This window comes from Pteropus alecto, unplaced genomic scaffold (assembly GCF_000325575.1).
Source record: "Pteropus alecto unplaced genomic scaffold, ASM32557v1 scaffold7, whole genome shotgun sequence".
Taxonomy (NCBI): Eukaryota; Metazoa; Chordata; class Mammalia; order Chiroptera; family Pteropodidae; genus Pteropus; species Pteropus alecto.
In genome coordinates this window covers 31,608,773-31,634,109 of record NW_006494614.1, presented here as the reverse complement: position 1 = coordinate 31,634,109, position 25,337 = coordinate 31,608,773, and the positions used below count along the sequence as shown (strand labels likewise).

The 25,337-nt window shown below is 34.3% G+C and overlaps 1 protein-coding gene across 1 annotated transcript in view; it reads left to right on the top strand.

The window, feature by feature from the left end:
- Window positions 1-21,880, top strand: part of HCRTR2 (hypocretin receptor 2) — a 113,522-nt gene extending 91,642 nt beyond the window's left edge. Inside the window, exons 5-7 of the mRNA XM_006926427.2 lie at window positions 16,528-16,748; window positions 19,370-19,491; window positions 21,479-21,880. Coding sequence (XP_006926489.1) covers window positions 16,528-16,748; window positions 19,370-19,491; window positions 21,479-21,708 — 573 coding nt within the window. The 3' untranslated portion in view covers window positions 21,709-21,880. The remainder of the gene's footprint in view (window positions 1-16,527; window positions 16,749-19,369; window positions 19,492-21,478) is intronic.
- Window positions 21,881-25,337: the final 3,457 nt, after the last annotated feature.

The following is a 25,337-nucleotide window of genomic DNA, read 5'->3' as shown; positions in this document are numbered from 1 at the left end:
TACCATTGTAAAAGGTAAGTGGTGATTTTCCACATCCTAATGATAGTATCCTTAACACTCTGATATAGCCATGAAGTCAATTCATGTATTTTTGGGTATTTGGTATTTGGTATTTGGTGACTATTATCATACTAGTCAATTTTTGCTAGGTTAGTCAGCTGTGAAAAAATAAAACCACAAAATATGTAGTTTCTATCAACAGTTTATCTCACTCAAGTTCCAACTCAATGGTGAGGATGAGTTGTGGCTCTGCTTCACTTGTCCTCTGATTCCAAAACTCAGTCTGAAGGAACAGCACTTTCTGGAACATGCCATTCTGGAACTGAAGGAAAGGGCAAGAAAGTTTGAAGAAATATGTAATGTCTCTTAAAATTTCTGCTTTGAACTGGCATATGTTATGTCTCTTCACATTTCATTGGTCAAAACAAGATATGTTGTTAAGCTTGACCATAAAGAAGGGAAGTATTCTTTTCTCACAAAAAGATACCGAAAGCCAAGGTCAGTGGGGATCTACTTATAAGCTGGAGAGTGAATAATTGGAAGTGATATAGTACAGAGAAGTCAAAAACATATACTCAAGGTCCTGACTGTATGAATTTAGGTCCAGATTCAACAACTATTCAATTTCGCCAATTATTTAAATTTCTTAGTCTTTTATCATATTTAAAGTGGGGTCGAATAGCATCTACATGACAGTGAGGTTAGAGTTAGATTAATTAATTCAAGTGCCTCGAGCATAGTAAGTATTCATTAAATAAAATACTTTCATAATATATGCTGTTATTCAGATGTTCAACTAATTCTGCTTTTATTTCTAAAATAATAAGCATATGTTCAGTTGGTATATGTGACTACTTTCTTTTTTATATATTTTATATATTTTTTAATTTTTCAATTACAGTTGATATACAATATTATATTAGTTTCAGGTGTACAACACAGTGATTAGACATTTATATAACTTATGAAGTTTTTCTGTGTTAGGTAGAGCTGCTGTGTCTCCTGGTCTTAGTAAAGTGACTTTATGTAGTAGGTGGCCTGTGCAGCCCAGTGGCATACTCTCCTTGGTCACGAGCCAGGTGCTCCAGGTGTGTCCCTTGTGTGGATTGTATGTACCCTCTTGTTGTAGTTGAGCCTTGAGTGCTGTTTCCACATCAATGAGAATAACTGACTCTCAGGCTGATTGGTTGTGAAGACTGTCCATGACAATTGTGGAGGAGCTGTTGTGCAGGGACTGACCCTATAGAATAGGATTTGCTTTACAGGGCTCTGGTGCCTTCCTAGTCTTCTCTTTGGGTGTGTCTTTTGTAGAGGTTGTTGGGTAGTATGATGTGGTCTGAAGCTGGCCAGAAGGTGTGTTGGTTCTGGCACCTCTTTGGAGGACCTCTGTTTCAGGTCAAGTTCAGCTGCAGCCTGTGCCTGGCCTAGGGCTACTTGGTATGAGCTACAAAGTTATCTGCAGATGGTTGCTACTTGTGCTGGGCTTAGAGGTGCCTAGGAAAGGCCAGCCCTTGAACAAAGGCCAGCTTTACCAGTGCTGGGCTTGGGGCTGCTCAGCAAGAGGTACAGGGCACACCAAGGCCAGATGCTGCTTGTTTGGGGTTTGTGAATTTTTGATAGATTTTAAGAAAATTCACAACATGAGCCAAGATAGGTTGTTTGTATGCAAAAGCCACTGGAAGTGGCTTCAGTGGGCCTGCAAGCTGAGTGGGGCAGGGTTTCAGAGCATCATCAGGGCAGGGCGACCAGTGTTAGCCATGTTGATGGAGACTCAGATATGGCAGTACCTAGGCCTGCACACTCAGAGAGGGAAGGATTCCACAAAGAAACAATGGATTTCACCAGCATTCCTATCTGGGAGAAAGCTGCCCCTCTGCCCTCGCCCTGAAGCCAGTTCCTCCCCATATGTTCCTGGTGCCTTTCAAGCTGCTGCTCCAGGGCTGGAGCTCAGAGCCAGTGAGTCTGTCAGCAAGTAAGTTCACATACAAGCCTTTTAAGAGGAATGCTTGGGACTCCAGCATCCCTTCATCTCACTCAGCCACAATCTCCACTGGTTTTCACAGCCAGAGTTTGTGGAGACTTCTCTTCCTGGCACTGGAGCCCTGAGCTGGGAAACCCGGTGTGGAGTTGGACCCCTCACTCCTCAGGGGGGACCTCTACTCCTATTTCTCCTGATTTTTTACTACTACACATGGGTGTAAGACCAGACTATTCCAATTCTCTCCTCTTCTACCAGTCTTTTTGCTTCTTCTGTATGTCTTTAGTTATAGGATTTCTGTTCAGCTGGACTTAAGGTGATTCTCAGTGATGGTTGTTCTGCAAGTTAGTTGTAATTTTGATGTGGTTGTCAGAGGTGGCAAGCACAGCATCTACCTACTCCACCATCTCGACCAGAACTCACTACTTTCATAAATAGATCTCTTTTTTTAGCACTTTTAAATAACACTATCAGGAATTTTTATTTGTCTATCTCCTCTACTCTATTAAGTTGAAGACAGTACATTCTTGCCTTCATTTTGTATACTTCCATTTAGTACATGCTTAGCTCATATCAGTTTCTCAATAAATATTTTATAAGAAAAAGTTGAGTAAAAGGATAGGAGAAAGTGCTTACAAGGTTTAGATAGAAGAGGACAAGGAGAATCCATTGCCTGGTCACTCAGAAAAAAAAGTTCAGAGGAAAATTAGAATTTGAAAAATTTCTTGGAGAAAAAGCATTTAATGGGCATGTAGGAATAAAAATTATTTTAGATTTAGACTAGGAATGTTCAGTCTTAAGAGCATTTACCAGTTTTATATTTTTACTGGTTAGTATGCATTACATATAATAGATTCTTATGTTTGCTATTTTCATTTATTTACAGATTGACATAAATTTAAAACTCCTTGGTGGTACTTGAATCTTTAGTATTCATCATTGTATCCCCAACTCTTAACGTTGTACCTCGCACAATGAAGTATTCGAAAAAAATTTTGTTGAATAATTGTATAACTACCAAACCCCAACAAATTTACTTCCTTATTATTTAAGCTTATGGTTCTTTATCTCCCAAACTCTAAAAGAAGTTCAAAATTGTATTACAAGTTTAGAAATAATACACATTCCTTTGAATAATTGTCCTGGTTAGTACGAGCCATATGAATCAAAAGATTTGCAGTAAAATGTCTTGGCTGTGAAGCTAAAAACATTTACAAAACATATTGAAATAGAAAATGGCAAGTTCAGCTGAGTTTGCTTTAGCAGCCACAATAAAGTAAATTAACCCCAAATGGGTGATTTTGTAAAATTCTGCTTGAGCAACTCTCAATTTCCAACTCTTAATGTCTATAAACAGAATTCCAAGGCATTATGTGTGCCATGGGCTAAATCAAGTGAGCCATCAAATGAAGGCCTTGTCCTGTTTGCTCATTTTACAAAGATGCATGGAATCTGTTGAATATTTTGGAGTTAGTAAGTATAAGGTAATTAGTGAGCAAAGTGTGTGTCCTTTTCTGACTTTCCCAAGAACTTTATGCCCCAATAAAAGAATTATCCAATGCTTTGCTTTAATCAACAACTTAAATCACCTCTTTGACAGTGTGATTCTGAGAATTCACTCAGTCTTGAAATCCTACAGACTCTTCTCTAAAACTCTTCTTTTTAAGACCTGCTTATTCTTAGTTTACTTGACCCTGTGCGTACCTGTCAGCATTCTTTCCAGTTCTAGCTCTCATATAATTCAACATTTTAATCTTAATCGTCATGTGGACTCATGTTAATTCATTCCACAAGTATTTATTAAGCAACTACTATGTATCTTGTACTATGTGAGGAGCTGGGGGTGAACTTTGGTAGATATTTGAGTATGAAACTAAATTTCAACTTTCCAAGTTTTTTCCAACTTTGAAAGACCTTCCCTGTCTCAGCTTTTATCACAGCCTCCTCTAATGATCTTTATTGTTCAGCAGTCTTCTAAGAGAACTTAGTATTAGGTGATGACAAGTCAGTCTAGTATGAGAAAATAGATAGAAAATTGTGATTACAGAGGCAGAATCAAAAGGCAGTAACTCAAGTCCACACATAGAAACAAAGAGCATCAGTAAAGGTAACTACGTAGGTAAATATAAGAGAGAATAAAAATGTATTTTCATTTGTAATTATTTTTTTCTTCTATTTGACTTAAAAGACAATATGTGAAGCAATGATTATAAAACTGAAGATTCAGCTTATAAAGATGTAATTCAAAGGCAAGAGGAAGGAACAATACTATATTGGAGGAAAGTTTTTGCATACTGTCAAAATTAAGTTGGCATTCATCTATTTTACTGTCTGACTTATTTCACTTAGCATAATACTGTCCCTCTATATTTATCTATATTGTCACAAATGGCTAGATTTTATTCTTTTTAATGTCTGAGTAATATTCTTATCCATTTATCTATTGATGGACACTTAAGTTGTTTCCATACCTTGTTTATTGTAAATAATGCATCAGTAAACATAGAGGTGCTTTTTAAATTAATGTTTTGGATTTCTTTGGATAAATACCAGAAGTAGAATTGCTGGGTCATAAGATAGTTCTATTTTTAATTTTTGAGGGACTTTCAGACTGTTTTTTTTTTTTTTTATAGTGGCTACACCAATTTATAATCCAATTTACAATGAATGAGGATTCTCTTTTGCCCACATTCTCACGAGCACTTGTTATTTGTTGATTTATTTATGATAGCCATTCTAACAGGTGTGAGGAAGTATCTAATTGTTTTGGTTTGCATTTCTTGATGGTTAGTGTTGTTGAGCATCTTTTTATGTATATTTGTGTGTGTGTGTGTGTGTGTGTGTCCGCGTGCTATTGAGTTGTATGAATTCCTTGTATTTTTGGATATTAACTCCCTATCAGATGTATGTTTTGCAAATATCTTCTCCCATTTGGTAGGTTGCCTTTTGTTGTTGATGGCTTCCTTTGTGGTGCAAAACATTTTTATTTTGATGAAGTACCCTTTATTTATTTTCACTATTGTTGGCTTTGTCCTGGGAGACATGTCCAAAAAATTCTGCTAAGATTAATGTCAGGGGAATCTAGAAAACAAAATAAATGAACAAACAGAACAGAAACAAACTCACAGATAGAGAACAAATTGATGGTTGCCAGATGGTTGCCAGAGGGATTAGGGAAAATGTTGAAAGAGATTAAGTACAAACTGCCAGTTATAAAAATAGTCATGAAGATGTAAAGTACAGCATAGGGAATGCAGTAAATAATATTGTAATAACCTATTGGTGTCAGATGTGTAGTAGACTTATTGGAGTAGATCTTATTGGAGTAGACTTATTGGAGTAAACTTATTGGAGTAGACTTATTGAAGTAATCACTTCATAAGGTATATAAATGTCTAATTACTATGTTATACATCTAAAACTAATATAATATTGTATGTCAACTGTAACTGAAAAATAATTTTTAAAAAAGTCTTAGCTATTAAAAACCGGTTACAGTTATAAATTTTGTTATGTAGATTTAAGATTAAAAAGTTGATTTTAAAAAACTTGGCATTAATCTAAATAGATTGTTTGAATTTTTAATTGTATGGAAAGAAACAAGATAATTAAAATGATTTACCAAAAAAAATCTACTTAACACAAAATAAAGTAGCAATGGAGGAATGGAGGAACAAAATAGAAATAATATATATATCTGCACTTACCGACTGAAATCCACAATACACAAAGGAAAAACTAACAGAATTAAAGATAGACAATTCAACAATAATAGTTAAAAGTTCTAATACTCCTCTTTCAGTAATAGGTAGAAAAACGAGGCAGAAGGTAACAGGAAATAAAATATATGAACAAAACTATCAAACAACTAGACCTACGGATATCTATAAAACACTCAGTCAAAAACAGGAAAATGCACATTCATCCCAGGTACACATAGAATCTTCTCCTGGCCAGATCATATGCTAGACCACAAAGCAAGCTTAAAAACACTTAAAATGATTGAAATTATAATAAAGTACATTCTCCCACTCCAATGGAATTATACTGGAAATTAATCTTAGAAATAAAATTAGGAAATTCACAAATATATGGAAATTAAACATTACACTTTTAAATAACCAATAGATAAAAGAAGAAATCACAAGATAAGTTAGAAATATTTTGAATGAAAGTGAAAACAGTATATCAAAACTTATGAAATGCAGTAAAGAAGCAGTTGGAGAAAAATTGACAGCTCTAAATAGCTATATTCAAAAAGAAAAAAGGTCTCAAATCAATAACATAACATTCTACCATAAGAAATTAGAAATAGAAAAAATATTAAAAACCAAAGCAAATAGTAGGAAGGAAATAATAGAGATTAGAGTGTAAATAAAGTAAAAGAAAACAATAAAGTCAATAAAACTGAAAGTTGGTCCTTTTATAAGATCAGAGATAATGACAAACATTTATTTCTCAAACTCAAAAACAGAACTTGATACTTAAATTAGCCAAGAAAACAGAAAATTCAGATTACTAAAATCAAAAGTGAAAGAGAGAAATAACCATAGACATTACAGAAGTTTTTTAAAAAGCAAGGGAATAGGGTGATACTATGAACCATTGTATGCCAACAAATTAAATAATAGAAGAAATGGATAAGATTGTAAAAAGACACAAACCTCTAAAATTGAAAGAGAATTAGAAATATCTGAATAAACCTACTACAGTAGTAATGAAGAAACTTTCCACAGAGAAAAGCCTAGAGAACTTCAATATTGAATTCTACCAAATGTTTAGAGAAAAATTAATACCAAACTTTCACAAATTCTTCCAAAATATAGAAGAGAAGGGAACATGAGGTAAGAATTACATTGTTATTAAAACCAGACAAAGATATTACAAAAAAACTATAGATTGATATACTTATGAATATAGGTGTTAATATACTCAACAAACTACTAGCAAACCAAATTTAATATATAAAAATGGTTATACATGATGACCAAACTGTAATTTTGCTCAGCAATGCAACATAGATTTAACACATGAAAATCATCATGTGTTAGGTAGACGGGAAAAAAAAAAATTAAGTCATTTATTCAATTAAATAAATAAACAAACAAACAAACAAATAAATAATAAATAAAAGACAAATATCGCATGATCATCTCAATAGACCCATGATGATACATAACTCTGAAAAACAGTTTGGCAGTTTCTCAAAATCTTAAGCAGATGATTACCATGTTACCCACCAATTTGATCTCCACGTATATACCCAAGAGAATTGAAAATGTCTACACAAAAAAACTTAAATATGGATGTTTACAGCAGCGTTATACATAATAGCAAAAATGAAAAAGTAAACTCAATATTTATCAATTTATGAATGGATAAAATAACTGTGGTATATACATACCATTTTTTAGCTATAAAAATAAATGAAGTATTTATATATCCTTCAACATAGATGAAACTTGAAAACATTGTTAACTGAAAAAAAAAAAAGACACAAAAGACCACATATTATTCGAGACTATTTACATGAAAAAAATGTAGTGTATGGGCAAATTCGTAGTGCCAGAAAGATTTGTAGTTGGCAGAGGAGGTAGAATGGGGCAGTGGAGAGTGAATGCTAATGGGTTTGAAGTTTTATTTTGGGGTGATTTAAATGTTCTGGAATTAGATAGCGATGTGATAATTGCACAACTCTGTAAATATATGAAAAAGCCACTTAATTATATCCCTTTAAAGAATGAATTTATGGCATGTAAATTATATCTCAAAAAATCTGTTTTTAAAAAAGAAAAAATGATGTTTTTAAAAATAAAAAAATAAAGATGGAAAAAAGTTTTTAGAAAATTCTTCTACTGAAACTGTAGGGAAGGAGAATAAGTTAAACACACAATTTGACATTTTGATGTAATGAAAGTATATAATGGGACCTATTCAAAGATTCTTTGTGACTATAAATTTTAAGGTCCTTTCAAAGAAGTTCAGAAGCACATGAGGAACTATTCTGTGAAAACCATATATTGGATCCCAGAAGAGAGGGGAAACCAATTTCTACCAAAAAAAAAAAAAAAAGGAGCAGGAGGAGGAGGAGGAGGAGGAGAAGAAAAACGAGCTAATTGACCATATGATGGAAAATAATGTTGAGAGACAACAGATCTGGGAACTGACAAGAGACAAGAGGCATGGGTCAGTGGGTGGTGGTGAGTGGATCAGGGAGAGCAGCTGTAGTCTATAAGAGCTATTTGTAGTATTTGAAAGTAGAGCTGTTTACTGTGAGATAAAGTCAAGAGCTGGAGCAAAGAAAATAGTTATGATCCTCATCATAAAACTTAGTATGTATATCTAAACTCTGAAAGAGCAGTGCCAGGGTAAAAAAAAAAAACTTGTCAAGAAGTCAGAGGTAGTGTCCGGTTAATATGGCAGAGTAGGTAAATGCTGTGCTTGCCTCCTCTCACAACCATATCAAAGTACAACTAAACTACAGAATAGCCATTGCTGGGAGCCACCTGGAGTCTGGCTGAACAGAAGTTCTACAACCGAGGACACACAGAAGAGGCCACTTTGAGACACAAAACAGGCTGATCCCACACACGGGTGGAGGTTGTGGCTGAGTAAGACAGAGTGCTGAAGGAGTCACAGACTTACTTGGGGATGGACTCACCTGCTCTGAGCTCTAGCTCTAGGGCAGCAGCTCGAGAGGTGCCAGGGTCATATGGGGAGTTATAGAGTTGTCTGGCTTCAGGACAAGGGCTGGAGGGGCAGCTTTCTCTTGGATAGAAGTGCTGGTAGAGGGCATTTGTTCCTTTGCTGAGCCCTCCTCCACCTGCTTGCAGACCTAGGTGGGTACCATACCTGAGTCTCCATCAACATCAACATTGGTCACCTCCCCCTTATGATTCTCTGAGACTCCTCCCCTGACCAATGTGAGAGCCCTCCCAAGACACTTCCAGTAGATCTTCCATCAAAATGGCCTATCTTGGCTCATGCAGTAGACTTTCATAAAATCTCTCAAACATTCACAAACCTAAACAAGCCACATCTGGTCTCAATGTGCCTTGTGCCTCTTGCTAAGCAGCCTCAAGCCCGGCACCATTGGCAGCCGGCCTGTTTGCAGCTTGGCCTCACGAGGCACATCAAGCCCAGCGTGGGTGGCAGCCATCTGCAGATTGCTTGGTCGCTCATATCAGGTGGCCCCAGGCAGGGCAACTGAACTTGGCCTGCAGCAGGGCCCCTCCCAGGAGGCCCTGGGCTGCATGCCCAGTGGTCAGCTTCAGTCTGAGCTGGAGCACCACACTTGGGATCACATCTGAGAACAATACACCCAAAGAGTGGATAGGGCAGTCACCAGAGCCCTGCTAAAATGACTCCTGCTCTGTAGAATCAGCCCCTGCACAACAGCTCCTCCAGTAATCACAACCAATCAGTCCCAGGGTCAGTCTCTCCCACTGAAGAACAAATAGCAACCAAGGCTCAAGTGCAACAGGAGGGCACACACAACTCATATGAAGAACCTACTTGGAGCACATGGCTCCGGTGACCAGGGAAGACTGTGCTGCTGGGACCCACATCACACCAACTACAGAAGGTTACTCTACTAAGAATGGGAGACATAGCAGCCCTATCTAATACATAGAAACAAACACAAGTAGGCAGCCAAAATGGGAAGACAAAGAAATATATCTCAAATGAAAGAACAGAACAAAGCTACAGAAAAGGAACTAAACAAAATAGAGACAAGCAATCTAGCAGATGCAGAGTTCAAATCACTTGTTATAAGGATGCTCAATGAACTTAGAGGAAGAGTAGATGAACTCACTGAGAACTTTAACAAAGAGATAGAAAACAAAAGTAGAGATAGAAAACATAGAAAAGAACCAGTCAGAACTGAAGAATACAATAACTAAAATAAAGAATACCTTAGGAGGAATTAACAGTAAATTAGATGAAGCAGAGGATCGAATCAGTGATTTAGAAGATAAGGTAGCAGAAAACTCCCAATCAGAATAGCTGCGAGAAAAATGAATCTGAAAAATGAGGATAGTTTGAGGGTCCTCTGAGAACATCAAGCATACCAACATTTTCATCATAGGGTTGCCAGAAGGAGAAGAGAGAGAGCAAGAAACTGAAAACCTATTTCAAGGAATAATGACTAAAATCTTCCCTAACCTAGTGAAGGAAATAAACATACAAGCCCAGGAAGTGCAGAGTCCCAAACAAGATGAACCCAAAGAAGCCTACGCAATGACACAGCATACTTAAAATGCCAAATGTTAAATATAATGAGAGAATCTTAAAAGCAGCAAGAAAAAACCAGTTAGTTACCTACAAAGGAGTTCCCATAAGACTGTCAGCTGATTTCTCAACAGAAACTTTGCAAGCCAGAAGGGATTGGAATGAAATATTCAAAGTGATGAAAATTAAGGACCTACAACCGAAATGACTTTAGCCAACAAAGCTGTAATTTAGAATCCAAGGATAAATAAAGAGATTCCCAGACAAGAAAAAGCTAAAGGAATTCATCATCACAAGCTAGTATTATAGGAAATGTTGGAGGGCCTTATTTAAGAGGAAGAAGAAAAAAGAAATAAAAAATATGAATAATAAAATGGCAATAACTACATATCTATCAACAATTACTTTAAATGTAAATGAATTAAAGCTCCAATCAAAAGATAGAGTGGCTGAATGGATAACAAGACCCTTACATATGCTGCCTATAAGAGACTCACTTCAGATCAAAAGACACACACAGACTGAAAGTAAAGGAATAAAAAAGATGTTTCATGAAAATGAAAAGAAAAAAAATCTAGGGTAGCAGTACTTATACCAGACAAAATAGCCTTTAAAACCAAGGCTATAACAAGAGACAAAGAAGGACTCAATTATCTCACTTCTGGGTATTTATCTGTAGAAACTCAAAACATTACTTCAAAGGGACATGTGAATCGATATGTTCATTGCAGCATTATTTACAGTAGCCAGACATTGGAGGCATCTTGGGTGTTTATTAATTGATAAGAGGTGAGATGTGTATACACACACACACACACACACATGCATATAAAATGGAATATTACTCAGCCATAAAAAAGAATATAATCTTTTCTTATGCAACAACATGGATGGACCTAGAGGGTATTGTGCTGAGTGGAATAAGTTAGACAGAGAAAGACAAATATCATATGTGGAAGCTAGAGAACAAGATAACAAACAAACAACAGAAACGATCTCATAGAAACTGCATTTTGATGGTTGTCTCACTAGGGAGTGGGAGGGTGAGTGACAGGGGAGAGGATTAAGAAGTACAAATCGATAGTTCCAAAATAGTCATGGGGATGGAGAATATAGCATGGAGAATATAGTCAGTAGTACTATAATAACTATGCATGGTGTCAAATGGGTATTGAATTTATTGGGGCGATCACATATAAATGTCTAATCACTGTGCTTTACACCTTAAACTAATATAATATTGTATGTGAACTATAATGAAAAAAATACAAATACAAAAATTTTTTTAAAAAAGAAGTCAAAGGTAAGCATAAAAAATGTCGCTGGGTCTTCTAACACAATCCTCCTCAAATGGTACTGGATATAAGGAACAAGAAAAAGTCCTGTTGTTTCTGCCAGACAGATTACTATAAGGAGGTTATTGTTTCATGTGAGACAGCATCTAACAACTATCAGTTGAACTCTATTATAATAAAGTGGGTAATGCGTTAAAGAACAGAAAAGAAAGACAAAGAACTATGCTCCTGTTAAGTACTGACTCCTAAGAAAAAGCCATCATCCAAACTCTCATATGCTTTCAGCTACTAACTTAACTCCTTGTTTCTCATTCTCCTGGATAAAATATGTGACATTTGTATTTGTTGGCTCCCTTTTCTCAACACTGCCCACCCCCATTGATTTCTCAGCTTATTTCATTCAAGTTCCATCACTGCAGTGAAACAGTGCTCACTGAAGTCAGCAATGATTTCCAAAAAATCTTTTCTAAAACTTTCTTGCTTGATCATTTGCCAGCATTGAGCAATGCTGTTCACGGCTTCATTGTTCATATATTCCCTTCTCGTGACCTCCTACCAGTCTTTCTGCTTCTCTTTGTTTTATTTATACCCTGTTCCTTGGCCATTAAATGACTCTTTACTAGGTTCCTTCAGAACTCTATACCATTTTTTAGGTGATCTCTTTTCCAAGCGCTTTTTTTAAAATGAGATAACTTGCAAATTTTATATATCAGGCTTATCCTCTTTTTTCCTCTGAAATATTCACAATCATACATATTATGTATGTAGTTTTATTATAAGTCTAAAAATCAGATGATACGAGTCCTCCAGATTTGTTCATTTTTAAAAATTGTTTTGGCTATTCCAAGTCCTTTGCATTATCATGAACGTTTTAAAAAAATCACTATTTCAATTTCTACAAAAAGATCGCTATTATTTGGAATGAAATTTATTGCACTGAATCTATAGATCCATTTGAGGGAGAAGTACCATATTAACAATATTAAGTATTCTCATCCATGAACATTTATTTAGGTCTCTCCATTTATTTAGGTCTTCGATATTAATTCAGCAATTTTCATAAATTTCTGGATACATATATTGTCCACATTTTGTTAAATGTATCCCTAAGAATACATGTTTTTGCTGTTGAAATTTGTGTTCTTTAATTTTCTAATTGTTTATTGGCTGGTATATAGAAATTCAATTTTTTTTGTTTACTGATTTTATGTCTTGCACATTGCTACATTTATGTACTAGTTCTAGTGGCTTTTTTTTGTAGATTTTTTATGATTTTCTTTGTAAACAATAATACCTTCTCAATCTCTCTGCCTTTTATCTGTTTTTCTTATGTCCTTGTACTGGCTAGGACTTCCACTACAATTATCGAGTAGAAAGTGGTAAGAGAAGACTTTATTGCCCTATTCTCAATCTTAGAGAGAAGTGTTTGTTCATCTTTTACCACTGGGTAGGATAATAGCTAAAGGCTTTTCATAGATGCCCTTTATCACGTAGAGAAAGTTTTCTTCTATTACTAGTTTGCTAGTTTAATGAGAATTTTATCATGAAAAGGTATTGAATTTTTATAATGCCTTTCCTTTATTGAGATGATGTTTTTCTCTTTTATTCTGTTAATAGGATAAATTACAATGATTTCTGAATGTTAAACCAACACTGCATTGCTATAATAAATCTGATCGATTTGTTGAGTGATATCTATTACCTTTTTGATTTGATTTGAGAATATATTTTTAAGAAGTTTTTTTATCACTATTCATGAGAGATATTTGGTCAATGGGTTCTTTTTCTCATTGTCGTATCTTTGATTATTAGGGTAACTGGCCTCATAAAATTAGTTGGAAATGTTATTGTTTCTTTGAATTTCAGAAGAAGTAAGAATAAAATTAGTATTATTTGTTCTCTACTGTTTGGTTGGATTCATCAACAAATCTATCTGGGCCTAAAGTTTCTTTGTAGCAAGGTTCGTAATACAGTGTTAGTTTTGGTAATCTTTATTTTCCAAAGTATTTATCTATTTGATTTGGGTTTGAAAACTTATTGGTTGTTCATAATATCCTCTTATTCCCTTTTAATGTCTGCAGTGTGTTTGCCTTTTGCTTATGTTATCCTGGTCACAAATACTTCTTAAGACAGAGCAGATTTCAAGGTCCATTATTTATATATTTCCAATTAATAATTGTAATAATACCTTTTCCAGAATATATTTTTATGTCAAAGATAATTTAAAAAGTTTATTTATAATGGTGGAATAAAAGTGGCATGTGTGTGTGTGTGTGTGTGTGTGTGTGTGTGTGTGTGTGTGTGAGCACGTACACTTTCCAGAGATTATTGAGCCCTTACTGACATAGCGGGGGAAAGACCTTCCCATATGCACAATCTCGCAAGCCGGATCTTTCAAAGCCCTTTTGTATTCTTATTATTGCTTTCGTATATCTAAGCATATATTTAAAAATTTCCTGGCTTTCATATCAAATTGTGTTGAAGTTTGAGAAAAAAATGAGCTTTGCAATCAAACAGAACTGAGTGCAAATTCCAGCATGTCAATTATTAAGGATGTAGACTTGAATATTTTATTTAATCCTTCTCAATGTCTGCTTGATGATCTATAGGATAAAATTTCTAATAATCTACTTTTAGGGATGCATTAACAATTACTCAAGATTATGCATAGTTCTTAGTGCTCAGTTAATATTATTGATTTATACTTATATTATGCTGACTTTCTCTAGATATACACAATTTATCGATGGGGACATTTATATGTATCCTCAAAGTAAGTGCAGGATTAGATATCTTCTATCCTTATATAGATCATCAGCTAAAAGGGGATGTTATCACAGCTTTTTTTTTTTTTTTTCAGATTGCAGGGACCATAGCCATGCTCCCTGTAGCAGTTTCTCTTTATGAGAACTCTGTTTCTGATGGTTGCAGAAGTCATCAGATTCAGGATATTGATTTTTTCTTTCAGGGGAGCACTCAATAATACAATTGCTAAAGTTTAATGATCTCTCAGAGATCATTTAGAAAACAGTTCAAGGCCATTTAGCAGATATTTATAGGGTTACTCATGCTGACAGTCTTCTGGAACTTTTCTACATCCATTACAGCTTCTCCTCAATTATTTAAAAAGAGACTTACAGAAGAGGAAGGATTCTCAGCTTCTATCTCCTGCCTATCAATGGATAAGGATATTGAATAGGGCCACCACTATATGAAAAGGTCAGTCTACATGACAGGACATATAGAGTCAGAAGAGAAATAATTTTCCATTTTTTTTTCAATTTAAGGGCAGGTTTTCACTAACTTCATTTGTTCTTTTTTGAGATAAAATAGTTATGGTCAAAAGGTCCATATATTAATTTTATCTATTTGAACATCAAAGTAAAATTCTGTTCTCAAAGATCATCTAATAGACTTGGATCTTGTGATGTATAAAGCAAGATAATCCATCCAAAATCCATTCTGAGAGACCACGGGGACACATTGGTTTGTCCTGGTTTGCAGCACAGACATAAAAGCAACAGCTGAACAATCTTAATAGAACTAAGATGGCCATATATACACTTGCTGGCACATTTCCCTTTAAAAAAAATGCACATGCTGAATTTTATTATTTTGCTCACTAAACCCTATCAATCTTCATGAGCTTATAATTAAGAAAATATTATACTTGGAGGGACTCCCTGCTATTATCAAATAACTTGAAAAGACCTAGAAGAATACAAGTCGAATAGCTGTCTTTACAAATTCCAGGTATTTGGAATGTTAATGTAAGATCACAAGAGATTCCCAGTGTTTTTGTATGCATGTTAAAAATGCCAGACCATAAAATTTGTTTCAAGCAAATTCATAATACATAGTAAGCAACAAAGAGAATATTTTCTTTATTGTTTATTCTCTTCATATAAAGGTTTGCATTGACCAACCCTGGGAAACAGAAAACCTAATAAAAAGCAATAGGTAATTAAGTTCTATCTCTCAATCTGGCAGCAGATGGCAGTATTGAAACATGAAAAATCCGTTCAGGTTACCTTTGCAATGACCTGTTAGGTTTTCCTTCTCTTTAAACTTAAGTATCTCAGCTGAACTAGAATTCCTAAAAAGATAATATGATTGTCATACCTTTACTGTTCTTCCCCAGTATTTATTTCTCTCTCTCTCTTTTTTTTTTTTAATTAAGAGTTTGCTCTTTTTTGTTTTGTTTGTTTTGTTTAGAGCAGTTTTAGGTTTACCACAAAATGGAACAGAAGGTACAGAGATTCCTATATGCCTCTAGCTCCACTCATACACAGCTTCTCCATTATGAGTATCTCTTGCAAGAGTGGTTACAATTGATGAACCTACATTGACACAGCATAAATACCCAAAGTCTATAGTTTACTTTATGGTTCACTCTTAATGTTGTGTATTCTATGGGTTTGGATAATGTATCTAAATACATTGTATAATATATGACAGGAATCCATCATTATGGTATTATACAGCATATTTCACTGCTCTAGAAATCCTCTGTACTTTGCCTACTCATCCTTCCCCACTTCAGTCCCTGGCAGCCACTGATCTTTTTAGTGTATTCATGGTTTTACCTTTTCCAGGATGTAATATAGTTGGAATCATATAGTATGTAGCCTTTTCAGATTGGCTTCTTTCACTTATTAAAATGCATTTAAGTTTCTTCTCTTCTTTTCAAGACTTGATAGCTAATTTCTTTATAGTGTTGAATAATATTTCATTGTGTGAAATTATAACTTCTCTTTTTATAAAGAGGTATCTTTTCCATTTGCAGCTCTCTTTAGATCTTGACAAAATGGTGATATTTCAACTCTTTATTTTTTCCTATTTGGCACTCAAATGTATTACTCAAGAACATGCTCCATTCAGCAAATGTTCTGGGGAAACAGGCCCTTAAACCTCTCAGACCACAGGCGTCTGGGACACTCTCTTTACAGTGTCTTATAATTACTTCTCCAAAGTGGAACTTTCCTAAGTTAGATAACAAAAATGGTTCTCCCCTCCTTTCAGATCCCTGGAACTTCATCTGTAGTTCAGAGAAAATGGAAGCCCCTGCAGCCTGTTTCACAGCCTCGAGGGCCAGGACAGCAGACCAAGTCCAGGATTAGCGCTGTGGCTGCTGAAATAAAGCAGATCCGAGCCAGACGGAAAACAGCCCGGATGCTGATGGTTGTGCTTTTGGTGTTTGCAATTTGCTATCTACCAATTAGCATCCTCAATGTGCTGAAGAGGTAAAGTTCACCTATTATTTGAAAATAAAGTGACCTGTCATTTCGTGGTTCTTAAGAACTTGCTTTTTTAAGCCAGAGGAAAATCTAAACCCTCTGTCTAGATAGCTTGTCAGGCTAGAGAACTCTGTGTTGTTACCAACAGGTAAGGCAGCCTTTTAGAGTGCTCAGAATGTAAATGCTCTTGTCCATGCAAATTCTCTGTCGAAGGGCAGACATAAAACAGATGTTCCCCTGACCTCTTCAAGCTAATTGCTAAGCCTTAGATGCAGAAAAAAGTTCTAATGCAAAAAAAAAAAAAAAAAGCCTCATTTACAGCTTGTAGTTCTCTTTTGATCAGAACAAATGGGTTTTCCAAAACGTTGTTTTTAAAGACAAAGGAATTGTGACAGAATTCTATCTAAAGAGTGTTTTGTTAGCATTATAATCATACTTAAAAGTGCATTTGTGAGCACACGCACAAAAATGAAACTACAGCACATACTATGTTTTGAATGTTTAAACAGAAAGAAAGAAAATCCATTTCCTAAAGTCATTGAATCAAGCTCAGTGTGAATATTAATAAAAATCAGCACAAAATTTTTCAGTAAGAGAAAATGTGTTATTTGTTACAGTGCAGACACACTATTAAGTTAAAACAATTGACCAATGAAACATAGCCAACGCAGGGGCAATGGTACACTTGAACTTCACGGCCAGCCAACTTTATTGAGAATTATCATAACCGTTGCACATAGACTGGTCCCAAGGTAATACTAATTCTGTTTATAATAGACTTAGAACTAAAACTAGGGTTGCTGCTCTCACTTTTCCCTGATTCAGAGTCAATATCATGTTCTCACAGCTGGGGCCTCTGGAGAGAGCTTTGGCTGGAGTCACACGTAGGAAAGGTGGTATAATCAGCTGCAGAGATCTCTCATTCTCTTTGGCCCTTGTTTTTGATTGCTTCATGACTTTTTCAAAGGAGGAAAAATGGAAAATACTCTTTTGTTTAGTAATATTATTTACTACGATGCAATCTTAAAGGTAAAAGATTTTCGGCAGTTTGGGTCCTTGAGATACATATTGGCGCACAAGAAAATGAGCTACTTTGCTCTTCATATCTTTTTATAATCCCTCTTATTTTTATTGACCACAGAAATTCTATATAAATTTATTGTGGTCTTTTTCTAGATGGTATTTTCTGCCCTTAAGAACTTTATAAATGTTCTATGATACTGGATGGATTTTCTCCTCTTTTTTTTATGTACTTTTATTTTAGTCAGTCTAAATTCAAAGAAAATTAGAGTTACTGCTCTCTGGATTGCTCATTTGAATTTCCAGCATCTCAACACTTGTACCTTTTCTTTAACTATTTCCAAATACCTACTTGTCCATAATATTTCTCTTATTCCTCTGACTTAAATACTTTTCTTTATGAGGAAAGTAAATTTGCTTCTAAGGAGAAAGTCCATGTTTAATATAAGATTTTTTTTTTCAATTTTTTGAGCATTCTGCTCTTTTCCACAAAATACAAATTTTTAAAATAACATCGAATTTTTTTAAATCTTTACCACACACATTTTCTTCCAATGCATATTTCTTTGTTAGCCCTTGCATATACTTTCTTTCTCAAATAAATTTATATATTCATTTTCTTGAAACTTAGGTTTTTTTGCCTGACTAATCAAAACCAACTTCTTTAAAGCAGTTCTGATTTGTCTAGGATTTCAAAGATATATTAAGGTAGAGAATCATAAGATATTATTAATTCTATCTGTCCATGTTGTTTCATTCCATATTGTAGTTTTGTAAAACTCCAGTACTCCATAGAGCATCACTTTATTCCAGAAGCATTTCTGTCATGGACACAAATCACACAATCAGTGATGAATCTCTGGCAGGAAATGCATTATAATATTCAGCCTATAAATTTATCGGGTAGCATAATTTACCTGTTGTTGGCTAGTGAATAGAATTAGACGGGATATTTCTAACTATGGAACAGATCTTAAAAATGACCATTAAAGGTCATAATGAAAGATTTTTCAGAGTTAAAAATAATAAATGAATTAAAACTCGTGCATTTTAAGAAATTGCCAAAATTTTGCCTACTGAAAACTAGTTCTTTCTTGGGTATAAAGAAGTCCCAGAGGCAAATTTCACGTGGGAAGATTGGAGTTAAAGAAATTTAATTCTTTGATCAAGGCACAAGTAAAAAGTAGGAAGAGGTACTTATAGACTGCAATTTAGGAGTGCTTTTTAAATGATGCATAACAGAATATTAACGAACACTGCTCAATTGTTTTTAGAGACAAAATGAAAGAAGGGAGATAAATATATATTCAACTTCTATATTCTTACCCACAAGAAATATTGCATTTGCTGTTTACAAGAGAGAGTCCTTCTTCTCTGACCCAGTTAGACTTTTGCTATATTAATTGTGCAATAGAGGTTTTGTTCAGGTGCAGAAGTTATTCTAAACCCGCTGTGGTGCCATAAACCTATCAATGGTCAATGCTTGCAGCAGAGGGGGACAGGAGTCAGGCAGCTTCTATCAAGGGGTTTGTCCACCCTTGAATTTCATTATTTAAAAGGTATTCTCCAGAATCATACTAGATTTCCCATTGTTTCTTTTCTTACAGAGTATTTGGGATGTTTACCCACACCGAAGACAGAGAGACTGTATATGCCTGGTTTACATTTTCACACTGGCTTGTATATGCCAATAGTGCTGCGAACCCAATTATTTATAATTTTCTCAGTGGTGAGTTTTCAACTGTTTCTTCTGTATAAGTCACAGTTTTAATCAAGGATGAGGGACTAACGGCTAGAAGGTTTCGAAGACTTTCGAACTGTATGAAGAGCTTAGATGCTGTACGATGAGAAACTTTTTTCCTGATCTGTCTTGAGGTTTTTCTCTTATTTCCTGGGTCATCAGAGAAAATCATCTAAGGGATTTTTTTTCCCCATAAAATTTAGAAGTAATGTTGGAATAGGAATAGGAGTAAAACTTGTATGAACTGACTAACACAGCATCTTGTTTGACCATTAAACTTATAATTTAAAAAATGTAAAACAATTTTATCTGAAAATAAAACAGCCTTGCTATATTATTTCCTTAGCCAACATTTGTAGTTTAATTGAGATTGAATTGGAACCTTTCCACTTTTAGATAATTTTCTAAATTTACATTTTTCTTGTGGGTAACATCTCAGGTTTTTCTCAAGATTTCTTGCTAACCACAAAAAATGATGTTACTCTTAAATAACACCTAAACTAAGTGACGTACACATACACACACCCATAACATATTTAATCTATTTCTGTTTATGGAATCAATACAATTATACAAATCATTTAACTACTTATTGTTTTATTTACAAATATTTTGCCTGATTGACTTTTAGAATTGTGTTTTAATTAGCTACATCTGTGCATTGTTTTCTTTAAGTTGTTGGCTATTTTTCATTTCTACATACAAATATATGATAACTATATATGGAGGAGTAAGCAGTTTATTTCATTGCATACTTAATAAACTATGTGTGTTTTCCAACTTCATATTTGACAACCAGTCAATTAGACTTTTTTACACATTTTTTTCAAACATTTTGTATACCTATATGTCTGGATCTGTTTTATTTCACATTTAATGTGTGAGGTTTGTTTCATACTCAGTTGCTCCTTTTTATGCCTTCCCATGCCACACTCAACTCCAGTCTTCAAAATAAAGACTACATTAGATCTGAGACAATCACGACAGCTCGCATGCTGTGTTTGAAGGGAGAGGGTCCATGTGAAGTTGTGGCTTGGAAAGCAGTGGGGAAGCAATCATTTAGGGGTTAGGGATGACTAAAGCCCCGAGCTTTGCACTAAGCAGGTAAAACCTATTAGGAGGTTTCTGGGAAAAGTGTTTGAAACGGAAGCCACAGAACCCAGCCAAAGTGCTATTATGTGGTTACGACTGAGGCAGGAAAGGCAACTGGTGATCACTGGGGACTTGTTATGTCCCTACTATTGTGTTGGCCCTTAACCTTCATCTTCACATTTAATCTCTCAATAACCCAGTTTAGTAATTGAGGCTTAGAGAAAAGAAATTATGATTCCCAACACTGCCATTTACCCTTAAAAAAGTAATTGTTTCATTTTCATACTTCTCTAATTTCATGTCAGTAACATAAAGACAAGGAATAACTTCTAAAGCTGTTTATTTTTCCTTTAGTTTGTTGTTCTGTCTATGCCAATTATAAAACTTTAGAGACTTTCTAGATATTTTAAGATATTTTTCTAGACATTTTATTCAATTGATTGTTTCAGTAGAACAATTTCTTCAGAGTAAAATGCAGAGATAATTTCTGTATAGTTTTGGCTATGTACAACATAAGTTTTATCATTTTTGAAATTATTAAATATTTCTGGGCATTCTTCTACTGATGACCACTTTTATTATAGTTAACTAGTTAAAAATAACCTATATTCACAAATATGAATTTTGACTCTAGAGGAATAAAACAAATCCCAAATATCACACGTGAAAAGCAGTCTCATTATTTTATGAAAATACCTCATTGTTTCAAGAGTCTACCAAGCCTCTCATAACGCAATTTCCTTTTCCTATTTTTCCCATCTTTGCAAAATGTTGCACCTCATTGTTAGTTTGGCTCAAGGGAGCAACTCAGTTGTACCCTATTCATGGTTTGTTAAAACATTTACCACAATTCCTTTTCCTTTCGTTCTCCCTGGTTTGCCAGGAAAATTTCGAGAAGAATTTAAAGCTGCATTTTCTTGCTGTTGCCTTGGAGTTCACCATCGCCAGGAGGATCGGCTCACCAGGGGGCGAACGAGCACAGAGAGTAGAAAGTCTCTGACCACCCAGATCAGCAACTTTGATAACATATCAAAACTCTCAGAGCAAGTTGTGCTCACCAGTATAAGCACACTCCCAGCCGCCAATGGAATGGGACCGCTTCAAAACTGGTAGAATATTTATTCATATGACAATGATATCTGAGTAAAATGGTTCTTTTTAAAAAAATCTCTGTACACAGAAATTTTATTATATTAGCAATCGGAAGCTAAAATTACTTTGTGGACCCATTTTTTAAAAAAGAAAAATCTATTGCTCTTTGGAAATAAAAACATCAGTTTAAAATAAATTCTCAACTTTTGATTTAAATATGTTAGAAGTTTAACCTTCAAATGAATTTATTTCAGGATATTTCACTTTTGGTTTCATGTATTATGATTTGTGTCAATTAAATGTTCGAACATTTCCAATTCTAATTGTTATTTCAGTTTTGAAATTCAAATTTTTGCTAAAAAATTACCAAGAGTTATTTGAAGATTTTCTTTCAGCTACTAAAAGAAGTAGCAATCACTAAATGAATTAAAAACAGACATGTTAGTTGACTTTATAGTTTAAAAAAAATCACAGACTGTCATTATTATATGATATTTGAGAGAATATTTATATACGAAATAGCTTATTATATTAGATAACACAAGATACCTTTCAAAAATATATAAAACTACAAATATTAAACTTTATTTTCCTTTAATTTTATCACTCAACACGATTTTCTCAGGTTTGTAACTTTACCATCGCTAATATTTCTCATCTCAACATATGGCCAGTAAGACTCAGTATTAAAGTAAAAATTTTAGAGTAACTACAAATACATAATAATTTCCATCTCTAAGACATCAACATTAAAAATAAGATAAAAATCACATCATTCTTCTAACCAATAAAAATGATGTAGTTGGCCTTGGTGGATTAAATTAAGAATGCAAGAATGCAATTTACAAAGAAAAGGAATAGTAGACACCTAAATTACAGCTGGGTCTTATAATGCACTGGTTAATGCCATTGAGATTTGATGGTAAACATTTCCATTTATTTAAATTTAATAAACATTTATCAAAAACCTACCTGAAAGCACCTGCAGGTGCTAGGAAATGAGGTAGGGGTGGATGTAAAAGTGCCTTTAAAAGAGTTCTAGTCTACTGAAGGAGACAGTTTGATATAGTGCTGGGCAGCAAAGCATTATGGGGGACAGATTCCAACACTGGCAGAGCAGTGAAGCAACAACCAGCAGTGCTGTTTCTCAAGTGGAAGTTGGCACTTTTTTGTTTCTCTTTAATTACAGTAAAACAGTTGATGTCAGAGAATTTCTCTTGGACCTGCGGCCAAAAGCCAGGTGATCAGGAGAATGGAGGAGCTTGCTCTTACACACAATTGAATAGGAGTATAGCATATTTTGTACAAATGTAAGCTCTAGGGTTCAAAGCGCTGAATATTTCAAATTTGTTCCTCTGCAAAATTCTTCCAATTCAAACATTCACTTTAAAATTGAATTGAAAGTAAAAGATATGTTCACGAACAGTTGCTTTTCTCATATTATAGTAGCAGGTGTTCTTATTTTATTGGAAAAAAAGATATGGAAAACAATATTAAAGACAGACTTTCATAGAAGATAAATATGATCTTGTTATTTTCATGCTTTTACCCAACTCATCATTTTCAGAAAGATGTGATACAACCAAATCATCCACAAGTCATATTCATATCTTAGAATTGGGGATTACCTTGTGCTTTTTACTACTCGAAGCAAAAACTACTCTTGCATTTAAGGTTTATTGAAACTATATTGCTAATTATCAAAACAAGATCAGTGAAAACAAAGTATTATAACTCTTTTTCCCCCTTAAAAGAGTTGTACATTTGAGAACTTTTTCTTATTTATGTTGAGTAAAAGGAGATTGGAAGCTAGCACTTTAGTTTGAAGAGAACTTCAGATAATATTAGTAATAAGCCTTAATAGTTAAGTAATATCTCAGCGTAAGAGCTAAATCTTTAGACCCTAATTATCTAGTTATTTATAGTGTGAGGCGAAAGATTGAGAGAGGGAGAGCAAGAGAGAGCAGGAGAGTGAGAAAAAGAGAGAGGCTCAGAGGCAGCAATTGCAAGATTGTGTGCTAAGGACAGATTGACAGACTCAGAAGTCAGAATTCCTTTGCTTTAAATAAGTGATTCTCAAAGTGTTGTCCTTAAACTATCGACATCAGCATCAACTGAGAACTTACTAGATATGCAGATTTCCACCCTATCCGAGATCTGAATCAGCAACTTGGGGAGTGGTATTCAGGAATCCGTGTGTTAACAAGCCCTAAAGGTGATTCTGAAGTACCTTAAAACTTGATAACCAGTGCTCCAAATAATACCACCTGGCCCCTGCTTATTAGCCCATGTGAAATAAAGTATTTTACTGCACAGATATCTACAGCAGGACCATCATCATCACTACTGGTTGTAGGTCTGAAAGAAGAGGCTGAGTATGAATGTTGAATGCCACTCACTGTCATTTCACTCAAAGAGATTATGATTTATGAAACAATGGTCCTAGAGTTACCAGTGCAGTGTGAAAGAAGGCTGGTTTTAAAGCCCTTGTGTGCTTTATGGCTACTTGGTGACAAAGAACTTTCAAATTTCTAATTTTATTTACACTTACTAGGGCTAAGTTTTGCAGAAGCAGACACTTTCTAAGAGTAAATATTTTCTGGAAGGAAAAACAAACAAACACCAGTACTTACAAGAGACTGCAGGAGTGGAATAATAGATTGTGCATATTGTCAACATGTTGTTACAGGAATTCTAAGAGATTTGGATCTAAATTTTCTTACCTTAATGGATCAAATGGTGAAGAAACAGGTGGTCTCCAAATCTGCCCATTTTATAGAATGAAGGGTCGACTACTTACCTCATTATGTGCTAAAAACACAAATGAGAAGACGTCTTATTAAAAAAAAATGTGCTGTGACTGTTTTATGCTACACATAGAATATGTATCTCTTTTTGTCTATTTCAAAGATTTAATAAAAAATGTCATTAGTGTTACCGAAATTTGTTATCAATAGGATGAGATAATAATTTTATCTAGTAAGAAATCCATTTGAATTTCATTATTTCTGAATTTCTACAAATCCATGAAAAGTTTGACAGCCAAATTTATTTATTCTTGGCAAACTATGACTTCAGTTTTTGAGAAAAATGACTTCTAAATTCTCCAAGACCTAAAGCATTTTTCAGATATTAAATAGCTGTTACAAATCATTGATGAGTTAATTGCAAAAGTATTAGGGACAATATTGAATTTCATTCCTACTGTATATTATTTTAATGAAGATACAGGCAAATATGCCTATAAAATATAGTTTGAATATACATAAACCTGAAGTATCAAAATGACAAACCCCAAAGATGGTTATGGACAAAAATTGTGAGGAGGGCTATTATTATTTTAATATTAGTATAATAATAGAATGTTTCACACTTGTTATAAATCATAATAGTAATCAATTGCATTTCAAAAACAATCTGGATAGTTATTACAATTTAGAAAGCTTTTCAATTCTAGTTAATTTTACAATAGATTACTTTTCTACTTCCTATAAGTTACAAGTCAAAAAATAAAAGAGTAAATTCCATTAGGTTATGTGCAATTAGTTTTCAAATGGCATGAAGCAAAATAATAGATACTTTTAGAGTCAATATTTAAACAGAGAAAAAACTGTTAATGTAAGTCTATTCTATTATCTTATGTACCACAG